Source organism: Penaeus monodon, chromosome 41 (assembly GCF_015228065.2).
Source record: "Penaeus monodon isolate SGIC_2016 chromosome 41, NSTDA_Pmon_1, whole genome shotgun sequence".
In the NCBI taxonomy this organism is placed as follows: Eukaryota; Metazoa; Arthropoda; class Malacostraca; order Decapoda; family Penaeidae; genus Penaeus; species Penaeus monodon.
In genome coordinates this window covers 10,654,111-10,666,610 of record NC_051426.1, presented here as the reverse complement: position 1 = coordinate 10,666,610, position 12,500 = coordinate 10,654,111, and the positions used below count along the sequence as shown (strand labels likewise).

General features: G+C 40.0%; 4 protein-coding genes, 2 long non-coding RNA genes, 3 other non-coding genes and 1 pseudogene across 10 annotated transcripts in view; 5 read left to right on the top strand and 5 right to left on the bottom strand.

Annotated features, from left to right (window-relative positions):
• LOC119598327 overlaps window positions 1-744 on the top strand; it is a 1,173-nt gene extending 429 nt beyond the window's left edge. The window contains exons 3-5 of the mRNA XM_037947985.1: window positions 33-131; window positions 295-457; window positions 654-744. Of these exons, the coding sequence (XP_037803913.1) occupies window positions 33-131; window positions 295-457; window positions 654-673 (282 nt within the window). The 3' untranslated portion in view covers window positions 674-744. The remainder of the gene's footprint in view (window positions 1-32; window positions 132-294; window positions 458-653) is intronic.
• The window catches only part of LOC119598324, a 4,943-nt gene extending 1,732 nt beyond the window's left edge, over window positions 1-3,211 (bottom strand). The window contains exons 1-3 of one of the 2 annotated variants that reach the window (XM_037947982.1): window positions 3,158-3,211; window positions 2,943-3,018; window positions 2,739-2,837 (exon numbers count right to left, since the gene is read on the bottom strand). In XM_037947982.1, the coding sequence (XP_037803910.1) occupies window positions 2,739-2,837; window positions 2,943-3,018; window positions 3,158-3,165 (183 nt within the window). In that variant the 5' untranslated portion in view covers window positions 3,166-3,211. The remainder of the gene's footprint in view (window positions 1-2,738; window positions 2,838-2,942; window positions 3,019-3,157) is intronic. The other variant, XM_037947983.1, reaches the window with a different exon arrangement.
• Trnal-cag lies at window positions 970-1,053 on the bottom strand. The gene has a single exon. It is a non-coding gene; the product is annotated as a tRNA-Leu (tRNA).
• Window positions 3,212-3,556: 345 nt separating the features above from the next.
• Window positions 3,557-4,671, top strand: LOC119598326. Its single transcript, XM_037947984.1, has 5 exons — window positions 3,557-3,604; window positions 3,767-3,830; window positions 3,997-4,095; window positions 4,262-4,424; window positions 4,623-4,671. Exons 1-5 carry the CDS (start codon window positions 3,597-3,599, stop codon window positions 4,640-4,642), a joined length of 354 nt encoding a protein of 117 aa, XP_037803912.1. The 5' UTR covers window positions 3,557-3,596; the 3' UTR covers window positions 4,643-4,671.
• A 266-nt stretch (window positions 4,672-4,937) lies between these two features.
• Trnal-cag lies at window positions 4,938-5,021 on the bottom strand. Its single transcript has one exon. It is a non-coding gene; the product is annotated as a tRNA-Leu (tRNA).
• Window positions 5,022-6,187: 1,166 nt separating this feature from the next.
• Window positions 6,188-12,500, bottom strand: part of LOC119598374 — a 9,005-nt gene continuing 2,692 nt past the window's right edge. Inside the window, exons 4-11 of the mRNA XM_037948021.1 lie at window positions 10,343-10,505; window positions 10,215-10,232; window positions 7,928-8,065; window positions 7,119-7,137; window positions 6,891-6,966; window positions 6,687-6,785; window positions 6,400-6,562; window positions 6,188-6,289 (exon numbers count right to left, since the gene is read on the bottom strand). Of these exons, the coding sequence (XP_037803949.1) occupies window positions 6,267-6,289; window positions 6,400-6,562; window positions 6,687-6,785; window positions 6,891-6,966; window positions 7,119-7,137; window positions 7,928-8,065; window positions 10,215-10,232; window positions 10,343-10,505 (699 nt within the window). The 3' untranslated portion in view covers window positions 6,188-6,266. The remainder of the gene's footprint in view (window positions 6,290-6,399; window positions 6,563-6,686; window positions 6,786-6,890; window positions 6,967-7,118; window positions 7,138-7,927; window positions 8,066-10,214; window positions 10,233-10,342; window positions 10,506-12,500) is intronic.
• On the top strand, window positions 7,490-8,057 carry LOC119598328. Its single transcript, XR_005230963.1, has 3 exons — window positions 7,490-7,565; window positions 7,729-7,792; window positions 7,959-8,057. It is a non-coding gene; the product is annotated as an uncharacterized LOC119598328 (long non-coding RNA).
• LOC119598329 lies at window positions 8,232-8,670 on the top strand. Its single transcript, XR_005230964.1, has 2 exons — window positions 8,232-8,383; window positions 8,580-8,670. It is a non-coding gene; the product is annotated as an uncharacterized LOC119598329 (long non-coding RNA).
• Window positions 8,896-8,979, bottom strand: Trnal-cag. The gene has a single exon. It is a non-coding gene; the product is annotated as a tRNA-Leu (tRNA).
• The window catches only part of LOC119598325, a 1,207-nt pseudogene continuing 106 nt past the window's right edge, over window positions 11,400-12,500 (top strand).

The following is a 12,500-nucleotide window of genomic DNA, read 5'->3' as shown; positions in this document are numbered from 1 at the left end:
TTTGGAATTTCTAGACTGTCTTTCCCTTCCAGCCGTGCCCTCCTGAAGTCAGATACGTGACCAAGACGCAGTCGGTGCCCCAGTATGTCACTGTGACCCGATACCAAACCCAGACGCAGTACCACACTGCGGTAAGTACCTGTAAACTATTTATGTCTAGTTTTGGTTACACTTGCAGATAGTTCATTAAAGATAGACGTATTTTTATCTCTTCATCTTAATTACTCTCAATTTCTTTTACGTTATATCTTAGTTGGCTTTGAAGTTAATTTAGCGCCCAATCTCTCCGTCCAGTACACCACCCAGTACGTGACAGAGACCCAGGCCGTGCCCCGCTATGTGACGCAGACCCAGGCAGTGCCCCACTACGTGACGGAGACAGTGCCACAGTACGTGACCACAACTGCCCAGCAGCAGGAGTACGTCACTGTCGACCAGTACTGCAAGCCCTCCGGAGGTAGGTCGTCTGAAGATTCATTTTTATCACTGTTGCAATTATGTATCTCGGACCCCCTCAGTCCTTGGCGTTGATTACATATGAAGCATTTCCTGAAAAACAGAAAGACGGTTATCTATTTTTTTTCTTGCTGGTGAAGTTGCTATTACTGCCTTCCTTCTCGGTCCCTTTTTATAAAAGATTTCCTTTTTTGCAGGTTATGGCTACAGCGGCTGAAATGCAGGCGTACATTCTTATCTATCATGGGAAAAAACTTGTATAATTCTTAATAAAATTATTGATTATTATTACTTTTTTATAATGACTTTTATACATGGAAAAATTTGATTACACGTAAATACTCACATGCTGAGTATTAAGTGTACTTCGCTTGATAATCCAAAGAATATGAAATAGCATGATATTCAGTATCTCACGACCATATGTTTTAACAGAAACTGAAGCAAGTCTTCTGAGGCGACTTTAAGTGTATAGCTTGCAACTGTCTGTCTGTGTCTGTCCTTGTAAACTTGTGTCAGGAGTGGGATTCGAACCCACGCCCGGAAGACCGGACTGCGACCTGAACGCAGCGCCTTGGACCGCTCGGCCATCCTGACTACGCTAAACCCGAAATTATGCGGTGTCAATAAACTATATATATATATATATATATATATATATATATATATATATATATATTATATATATATATATATATATATATATATATATATTCACGTAGGAAAAGCGAAAAAAAGTATTATAGTATTGACAACGAAAATGACGTTAATTTTGATAATGATTAAACACAAATATGAAAGACATGTGATACGAAACAATATCATTAATGATTACAAAGTTATTGATGGATATAATTGGAAAGATGAAATGTGTAACAATGATAACGTTGATAATAATCACAATTCTTATAATAACCCTTTCTTTTCTGTTTATATCATGAACTCATAGATCGCCTTAATTTAAGACTCTTTTCAGACCAAAGCCAAATTACTGTTTATACCGGATATATATCTATAATTTGTTTATCTATCTAAATACGCTCTATATAAAAATGATTTACATAGATGTATTATTAGATGTGCCTTACTACCGATAACAAAACAATTCCATCGGCCTTTGTAGCAACGATACACACGCAGCCACTATGTTCTGTGCTCTCTAATGTGACACTAATAAATGCCAAAGAAAAAAGAAAGAAAGAAAGAAAGAAAGAAAACGGATGACTAATCGAACTATAAAGAAGTCTTTAAAATATGGTCTATAACCAAAGAGTAAAATCTAAGCGCAGTGACACGACAGTAACCAGAGGATTGGAAGGCATATCTAACAACGGCAATTAGGATTGTAGAGGTCAAACAATCACCTTTTATGCTTTCAACTTTATCTTAATCAACTTCTACTTTAACTTTGATCGTCAAAAATATTGTACAGGAAACAAGGAGTGACTAATTTCGTAAAGAATGTTAGTACAGACTGGCTAATACTTATAAACTATGTTACTGGGAAATGCAGCTTAATGTGCTTGATTACTCGAAAAGATAAGGCCAAAAAAATCATTCTTCAACATGTCCATCATCACTCAGTTTGCTGTCTCTGATTCAAGACACACAAACACATATAATGTGTATGTGTGTGTGTGTTTGTGTTTGTGTGTGTGTGTACGCATATATGCACATATTGCGTGTGTGCACGAATGTATATACAGACTTGTATACTTGTACAATTCATAACATTTTATAACTCTTAGGTAGATTCTATGATATCAAGGAATAAAAAACATATAGTGTGTTTAAAGACTTTTTATTAAATTACAAACCCGATTGTGAGACTTTTAAAATCCACGAAGATTCCTCGTAAGTCCTTAACCGTGATATCCACCGTAGCCTGTGAAAGTTGAAGAATATTGAATGCCATATAAAAAGCATGTACAAAGCAATTTGGTTCTTTAACAAAGTTCTAAGCTGAAAATATATCAATCGTTAAGGATGACTTGCCTCGCGAGCTCTGGCATGGCTTGGTGACGGTGACGTACTGCTTCTGGTATTGCGTCCTGGTGACGTACTGAGGTACCGTCTGGGTGATGTACTCGGGCACCGTCTGCGTCCTGGTGACGTACTGTGGCACCTGTTGCGTTTGGGTGACGTAGCGCGGCTGGTACTGCAACGGGAATGGGTGATATTACATTTGCAATAGATAAAGGTTAGACACGAGCTTTTATTAGGAGATTAAAGGCACTAACATTGGACCTTTTAAGACAACATGAAGTAGCGTGAGAGCTTACCTGAGTCTGGTACTGCGTCTGAGTCTGGTACTGGGTTGTGGTTACGTACTCGGGCACGGTCTCCGTCCGGGTCACGTACTGGATTTCGGGCTGACACTTCTGGGGGCGAGAACACAGGAGATTTAGCTCCTTTTCTGACTTCAGAAAGTGTATTCGGGAAATGTCGATTAAAAAGATTCAAATATTTACAAAGGCGTCACTCACAGGGGCCTGATAGCCGTACTGGGCCTCAGGAGCCGCTGCCACCGCTGCCACCATCAGGGTCGCCGTCAGGAAGGAGCTGGGGAGAGAATTTTCAGAGTGGTGTACTGTATTGTTTGAAGCTGAATATGAAACACCCTTGGATTTTTTAGCTTATAATTTCATGATAAAAGTGTCCTCTTCCTTCCGTAGTAAAGGATCGTGAAGAGATAACTCACAAATGCATGTTGAAGTGCTCTTAAGGCAGTGTTCCTTTGGGAGTTATGAGGGAACTGTGAGTGCGTGGAGTGTTGGTGGCTTTTATATAGCCCCTGCGCTTCTGTCCATGACCTTCGTCGAATGCACACCGACCCGCGACTGTGGGCCCCTCCTTATATTTCTCTTATTTTACTACAGGGTGCACAACATTATTTACATATGGCTTGCCAGTCAGATGTGCATTCTCAACAGCTGTTACTTTTTACGTGTGATATCTATGATAAAAGCTGAACTTTTAAATTTAATCCTCAAATTTTCTAAAATGGCGACCTTGTAGAGTGGGCGGGAAGGTCTGGAGGGAGAGAAAATCCAAGTATAAAAGGCCGTCGACAGCAAGCCGACTCAGCAGTACTCAGCAGTGGTTCGTTCTGGCAGCAGCGTCACATAAACATCTCCAACATGATTCGGTTAGTAGCCTGAAGCTGCTATATCTATATAAAAAAAGAATATATAGTATAAGTGGATATTTTTATCTTTACACTTTTTATTATATGTACTGAATATAAGTTTAGGTGTGATGGAATGGCTCGTGAAGACACACAATAACGGATTCCCTCTTTCTTTGGCAGCGTTGTTTTCGCAACCATCCTTCTGGCAGCGGCGGTCGTTGAGGCCCAGTATGGCTACGCAAAGGTTGGTATGAGTAACTGGATATTTGTTTTAGAAAAATATTCATAACAGCATTTCCATTTGAATGTTCAGTCAAAGACCTGGTTAAACTGCGGAGTATTTCTTGGTTTGCTTCATAGATGTCAGTATCAAATTCACTTGGAATTTCTAGACTGTCTTTCCCTTCCAGCCGTGCCCTCCTGAGGTCAGATACGTGACCAAGACGCAGTCGGTGCCCCAGTATGTCACTGTGACCCGATACCAAACCCAGACACAGTACCACACTGCGGTAAGTACCTGTCAGTTATTTGTCATGTCTAGTTTTGGTTACACTTGCAGATAGTTCATTAAAGATAGACGTATTTTTATCTCTTCATCTTAATTACTCTCATTTTCTTTTACGTTATATCTTAGTTGGCTTTGAAGTTAATTTAGCGCCCCATCTCTCCGTCCAGTACACCACCCAGTACGTGACAGAGACCCAGGCCGTGCCCCGCTATGTGACGCAGACCCAGGCAGTGCCCCATTACGTGACGGAGACAGTGCCACAGTACGTGACCACAACTGTCCAGCAGCAGGAGTACGTCACTGTCGACCAGTACTGCAAGCCCTCCGGAGGTAGGTCGTCTGAAGATTCATTTTTATCACTGTTGCAATTATAAGTGCCTCGGACCCCCTCAGGCCTTGGCGTTGATTACATATGATGCATTTCCTGAAAAACAGAAAGACGGTTATCTATTTTTTTTATTGCTGGTGAAGTTGCTATTACTGCCTTCCTTCTCGGTCCCTTTTTATAAAAGATTTCCTTTTTTGCAGGTTATGGCTACAGCGGCTGAAATGCAGGCGTACATTCTTATCTATCATGGAAAAACTTGTATAATTCTTAATAAAATTATTGATTATTATTACTTTTTTATAATGACTTTTAATACATGGAAAATTTGATTACACGTAAATACTCACATGCTGAGTATTAAGTGTACTTCGCTTGATAATCCAAAGAATATGAAATAGCATGATATTCAGTATCTCACGACCATATGTTTTAACAGAAACTGAAGCAAGTCTTCTGAGGCGACTTTAAGTGTATAGCTTGCAACTGTCTGTCTGTGTCTGTCCTTGTAAAACTTGTGTCAGGAGTGGGATTCGAACCCACGCCCGGAAGACCGGACTGCGACCTGAACGCAGCGCCTTGGACCGCTCGGCCATCCTGACTACGCTAAACCCGAAATTATGCGGTGTCAATAAACTATATATATATAATATATATATATATATATATATATATATATATATATATATATATATATATTCACGTAGGAAAAGCGAAAAAAAGTATTATAGTATTGACAACGAAAATGACGTTAATTTTGATAATGATTAAACACAAATATGAAAGACATGTGATACGAAACAATATTATTAATGATTACAAAGTTATTGATGGATATAATTGGAAAGATGAAATGTGTAACAATGATAACGTTGATAATAATCACAATTCTTATAATAACCCTTTCTTTTCTGTTTATATCATGAACTCATAGATCGCCTTAATTTAAGACTCTTTTCAGACCAAAGCCAAATTACTGTTTATACCGGATATATATCTATAATTTGTTTATCTATCTAAATACGCTCTATATAAAAATGATTTACATAGATGTATTATTAGATGTGCCTTACTACCGATAACAAAACAATTCCATCGGCCTTTGTAGCAACGATACACACGCAGCCACTATGTTCTGTGCTCTCTAATGTGACACTAATAAATGCCAAAGAAAAAAGAAAGAAAGAAAGAAAGAAAAAAACGATGACCAATCGAACTATAAAAAAGTCTTTAAAATATGGTCTATAACCAAAGAGTAAAATCTAAGCGCAGTGACACGACAGTAACCAGAGGATTGGAAGGCATATCTAACAACGGCAATTAGGATTGTAGAGGTCAAACAATCACCTTTTATGCTTTCAACTTTATCTTAATCAACTTCTACTTTAACTTTGATCGTCAAAAATATTGTACAGGAAAAAAGGAGTGACCCAATTTCGTAAAGAATGTTAGTACAGACTGGCTAATACTTATAAACTATGTTACTGGGAAATGCAGCTTAATGTGCTTGATTACTCGAAAAGATAAGGCCAAAAAAATCATTCTTCAACATGTCCATCACCACTCAGTTTGCTGTCTCTGATTCAAGACACACAAACACATATAATGTGTATGTGTGTGTGTGTTTGTGTTTGTGTGTGTGTGTACGCATATATGCACATATTGCGTGTGTGCACGAATGTATATACAGACTTGTATACTTGTACAATTCATAACATTTTATAACTCTTAGGTAGATTCTATGATATCAAGGAATAAAAAACATATAGTGTGTTTAAAGACTTTTTATTAAATTACAAAAGCCGATTGTGAGACTTTTAAAATCCACGAAGATTCCTCGTAAGTCCTTAACCGTGATATCCACCGTAGCCTGTGAAAGTTGAAGAATATTGAATGCCATATAAAAAGCATGTACAAAGCAATTTGGTTCTTTAACAAAGTTCTAAGCTGAAAATATATCAATCGTTAAGGATGACTTGCCTCCCGAGCTCTGGCATGGCTTGGTGACGGTGACGTACTGCTTCTGGTACTGCGTCCTGGTGACGTACTGAGGCACCGTCTGGGTGATGTACTCGGGCACCGTCTGCGTCCTGGTGACGTACTGTGGCACCTGTTGCGTTTGGGTGACGTAGCGCGGCTGGTACTGCAACGGGAATGGGTGATATTACATTTGCAATAGATAAAGGTTAGACACGAGCATTTATTAGGAGATTAAAGGCACTAACATTGGACCTTTTAAGACAACATGAAGTAGCGTGAGAGCTTACCTGAGTCTGGTACTGCGTCTGAGTCTGGTACTGGGTTGTGGTTACGTACTCGGGCACGGTCTCCGTCCGGGTCACGTACTGGATTTCGGGCTGGCACTTCTGGGGGCGAGAACACAGGAGATTTAGCTCCTTTTCTGACTTCAGAAAGTGTATTCGGGAAATGTCGATTAAAAAGATTCAAACGTTTACAAAGGCGTCACTCACAGGGGCCTGATAGCCGTACTGGGCCTCAGGAGCCGCTGCCACCGCTGCCACCATCAGGGTCGCCGTCAGGAAGGAGCTGGGGAGAGAAAGAACTTGAAAAATTTTCAGAGTGGTGTACTGTATTGTTTGAAGCTGAATATGAAACACCCTTGGATTTTTTAGCTTATAATTTCATGATAAAAGTGTCCTCTTCCTTCCGTAGTAAAGGATCGTGAAGAGAAAACTCACAAATGCATGTTGAAGTGCTCTTAAGGCAGTGTTCCTTTGGGAGTTATGAGGGAACTGTGAGTGCGTGGAGTGTTGGTGGCCTTTATATAGCCCCTGCGCTTCTGTCCATGACCTTCGTCGAATGCACACCGACCCGCGACTGTGGACCCCTCCTTATATTTCTCTTATTTTACTACAGGATGCATAACATTATATGCATATGGTTTGCCAGTCAGACGTGCATTCTCAACAGCTGTTACTTTTTACGTGTGATATCTATGATAAAAGCTGAACTTATAAATTTAATCCTCAAAATTTCTAAAATGTCGACCTTGTAGAGTGGGCGGGAAGGTCTGGAGGGAGAGAAAATCCAAGTATAAAAGGCCGTCGACAGCAAGCCGACTCAGCAGTACTCAGCAGTGGTTCGTTCTGGCAGCAGCGTCACTTAAACATCTCCAACATGATTCGGTTAGTAGCCTGAAGCTGCTATATCTATATAAAAAAAGAATATATAGTATAAGTGGATATTTTCATCTTTACACTTTTTATTATATGTACTGAATACAAGTTTAGGTGTGATGGAATGGCTCGTGAAGACACACAATAAGGGATTCCCTCTTTCTTTTGGCAGCGTTGTTTTCGCAACCATCCTTCTGGCAGCGGCGGTCGTTGAGGCCCAGTATGGCTACGCAAAGGTTGGTATGAGTAACTGGATATTTTCTTTAGAAAAATATTCATAACAGCATTTCCATTTGAATGTTCAGTCAAAGACCTGGTTAAACTGCGGAGTATTTCTTGGTTTGCTTCATAGATGTCAGTATCAAATTCACCTGGAATTTCTAGACTGTCTTTCCCTTCCAGCCGTGCCCTCCTGAGGTCAGATACGTGACCAAGACGCAGTCGGTGCCCCAGTATGTCACTGTGACCCGATACCAAACCCAGACACAGTACCACACTGCGGTAAGTACCTGTCAGTTATTTGTCATGTCTAGTTTTGGTTACACTTGCAGATAGTTAATTAAGGATAGACGTATTTTTATCTCTTCATCTTAATTACTCTCATTTTCTTTACGTTTATATCTTAGTTGGCTTTGAAATTATTTACGCCCATCTCTCCGTCCAGTAACACACCCAGTACGTGACAGAGACCCAGGCCGTGCCCCGCTATGTGACGCAGACCCAGGCAGTGCCCCATTACGTGACGGAAACAGTGCCACAGTACGTGACCACAACCGTCCAGCAGCAGGAGTACGTCACTGTCGACCAGTACTGCAAGCCCTCCGGAGGTAGGTCGTCTGAAGATTCATTTTTATCACTGTTGCAATTATAAGTGCCTCGGACCCCCTCAGTCCTTGGCGTTGATTACATATGATGCATTTCCTGAAAAACAGAAAGACGGTTATCTATTTTTTTCTTGCTGGTGAAGCTGCTATTACTACCTTCCTTCTCGGTCCCTTTTTATAGATGATTTCCTTTTTTCAGGTTATGGCTACAGCGGCTGAAATGCAGGCGTACATTCTTATCTATCATGGAAAAAAACTTGTATAATTCTTAATAAAATTATTGATTATTATTACTTTTTTATAATGACTTTTTATACATGGAAAATTTGATTACACGTAAATACTCACATGCTGAGTGTTAATTGTACTTCGCTTGATAATTCAAAGGTATGAAATAGCATGGTATTCAGTATCTCACGACCATATGTTTTAACAGAAACTGAAGCAAGTCTTCTGAGGCGACTTTAAGTGTATAGCTTGCAACTGTCTGTCTGTGTCTGTCCTTGTAAAACTTGTGTCAGGAGTGGGATTCGAACCCACGCCCGGAAGACCGGACTGCGACCTGAACGCAGCGCCTTGGACCGCTCGGCCATCCTGACTACACTAAACCCGAAATTATGCAGTGTAAATAAACTAATATATATATATATATATATATATATTTTAAAAAAAAAAAAAAAAAAAGTATTATAGTATTGACAACGAAAATGACATTAATTTTGATAATGATTAAACACAAATATGAAAGACATGTGATACGATACAATATTATTAATTATTATAAAGTTATTGATGGATATAATTGGAAAAGACATGTCAAGGAGATTTATCAAGATGAAATGTGTAACAATAATAAGGTTGATAATAATCACAATTCTGATAATAACCCTTTCTTTTCTGTTTATATCATGAACTCATAGATCGCCTTAATTTAAGACTCTTTTCAGACCAAAGCCAAATTACTATTTATACCGGATCTATATCTATCATTTGTTTATCTATCTAAATACGCTCTATATAAAAATGATTTACATAGATGTATTATTAGATGTGCCTTACTACCGATAACAAAACAATTCCATCGGCCTTTGTAGCAACGATACACACGCAGCCACTATGTTCTGTGTTCTCTAATGTGACACTAATAAATGCCAAAGAAAAAAGAAAGAAAGAAAGAAAGAAAGAAAACGGATGACTAATCGAACTATAAAAAAGTCTTTAAAATATGGTCTATAACCAAAGAGTAAAATCTAAGCGCAGTGACACGACAGTAACCAGAGGATTGGAAGGCATATCTAACAACGGCAATTAGGATTGTAGAGGTCAAACAATCACCTTTTATGCTTTCAACTTTATCTTAATCAACTTCTACTTTAACTTTGATCGTCAAAAATATTGTACAGGAAACAAGGAGTGACTAATTTCGTAAAGAATGTTAGTACAGACTGGCTAATACTTATAAACTGTGTTACTGGGAAATGCAGCTTAATGTTGATTACTCGAAAGAAAAGGCAAAAAATCAAACTCAGCATGTCCATCATCACTCAGTTTGCTGTCTCTGATTCAAGACACACACACACATATAATGTGTATGTGTGTTTGTGTTTGTGTTTGTGTGTGTGTGTGTACGCATATATGCACATATTGCGTGTGGGCACGAATGTATATACAGACTTGTATACTTGTACAATTCATAACATTTTATAACTCTTAGGTAGATTCTATGATATCAAGGAATAAAAAACATATATTGTGTTTAAAGACTGTTTATTAAATTACAAAAGCCGATTGTGAGGCTTTTAAAAACCACGAAGATTCCTCGCAAGTCCTTAACCGTGATATCCACCGTAGCCTGTGAAAGTTGAAAAATATTGAATGCCATACAAAAAGCATGTAGAAAGCAATATGGTTCTTTAACAAAACTCTAAGCTGAAAATATATCAATCGTTAAGGATTACTTGCCTCCCGAGCTCTGGCATGGCTTGGTGACGGTGACGTACTGCTTCTGGTACTGCGTCCTGGTGACGTACTGAGGCACCGTCTGGGTGATGTACTCGGGCACCGTCTGCGTTTGAGTGACGTACTGTGGCACCTGCTGCGTTTGGGTGACGTAACGCGGCTGGTACTGTAACGGGAATGGGTGATGTTACATTTGCAATACCTAAAGGTTAGATACGAGCTTTTGTTAGGGAATTAAAGGCACTAGCATTGGACCTTTTAAGACAACATGAAGTAGCGTGAGAGCTTACCTGAGTCTGGTACTGCGTCTGAGTCTGGTACTGGGTTGTGGTACGTACTCGGGCACGGTCTCCTCCGGTCACGTACTGGATTCGGGCTGGCACTTCTGCGGGCGAGAACACAGGAGATTTAGCTCTTTTCTGACTTCAGAAAGTGTATCGGAAATGTCGATTAAAAGATTCAAACGTTTTCAAAGGCGTCACTCACAGGGCCTGATAGCCGTACTGGGCCTCAGGAGCCGCTGCACCGCTGCCACCATCAGGGTCGCCGTCAGAAGGAGCTGGGGAGGAAAGAACTTGAAAATTTTCAGAGTGGTGTACTGTATTGTTTGAAGCTGAATATGACACCCCTTTGGATTTTTTAGCTTATAATTTCATGATAAAAGTGTCCTCTTCCTTCCGTAGTAAAGGATCGTGAAGAGATAACTCACAAATGCATGTTGAAGTGCTCTTAAGGTAGTGTTCCTTTGGGAGTTATGAGGGAACTGTGAAGCGTGGAGTGTTGGTGGCCTTTATATAGCCCCTGCGCTTCTGTCCATGACCTTCGTCGAATGCACACCGACCCGCGACTGTGGACCCCTCCTTATATATCTCTTATTTTACTACAGGATGCATAACATTATATGCATATGGTTTGCCAGTCAGATGTGCATTCTCAACAGCTGTTACTTTTTACGTGTGATATCTATGATGAAAGCTTAATCTATAAATTTAATCCTCAAATTTTCTGAAATGGCGACCTTGTAGAGTGGGCGGGAAGGTCTGGAGGGAGAGAAAATCCAAGTATAAAAGGCCGTCGACAGCAAGCCGACTCAGCAGTACTCAGCAGTGGTTCGTTCTGGCAGCAGCGTCACTTAAACATCTCCAACATGATTCGGTTAGTCGCCTGAAACTGCCATATCTATGAAAAAAAAAAAAAAAAGTATAAGTAGATATTTTTATCTTTACACTTTTATTATATGTACTGAATACAAGTTTAGGTGTGATGGAATGGCTCGTGAAGACACACAATAAGGGATTCCCTCTTTCTCTTGGCAGCGTTGTTTTCGCAACCATCCTTCTGGCAGCGGCGGTCGTTGAGGCCCAGTATGGCTACGCAAAGGTTGGTATGAGTAATTGGATATTTTTTTTTAGAAAAATATCCATAATAGCATTTCATTTCCAATTGTAATGTTCAGTCAAAGACCTGGCTAAACTACGGAGTATTTCTTGGTTGGTTTCAAGTGTCGGTGTCAAATTTATTTGGAATTTCTAGATTGTCTGGCTTTCCCTTCCAGCCGTGCCCTCCTGAGGTCAGATACGTGACCAAGACGCAGTCGGTGCCCCAGTATGTCACTGTGACCCGATACCAAACCCAGACACAGTACCACACTGCGGTAAGTACCTGTAAACTATTTATGTCTAGTTTTGGTTACTTTTGCAGATCATTAAAGATAGACAATTTTTTTTATTGATCTCTTCATCTTAATTGCTCTCATTTTCTTTTACGTTATATCTTAGTTGGCTTTGAAGTTAATTTAGCGCCCCATCTCTCCGTCCAGTACACCACCCAGTACGTGACAGAGACCCAGGCCGTGCCCGCTATGTGACGCAGACCCAGGCAGTGCCTCACTACGTGACGGAGACAGTGCCACAGTACGTGACCACAACCGTCCAGCAGCAGGAGTACGTCACTGTCGACCAGTACTGCAAGCCCTCCGGAGGTAGGTCGTCTGAAGATTCATTTTAATCACTGTTGCAATTATGACTACCTCGGACCCCCTCAGGCCTTGGCGTTGATTACATATAATGCATTTCCTAAAAAAACAGAAAAAAAGGGTTTTCTATTTTTTTTCTTGCTGGTGAAACTGCTATTACTGCCTTCCTTCTCGGGCCCTTTTTAT

Coding starts and splice junctions, on each gene's coding strand:
- LOC119598326 (XM_037947984.1), top strand. Junction 3,831..3,996: donor CCCAGTATGGCTACGCAAAG/GTTGGTATGAGT, acceptor TTTCCCTTCCAG/CCGTGCCCTCCTGAGGTCAG. Junction 4,096..4,261: donor AGACACAGTACCACACTGCG/GTAAGTACCTGT, acceptor CTCTCCGTCCAG/TACACCACCCAGTACGTGAC.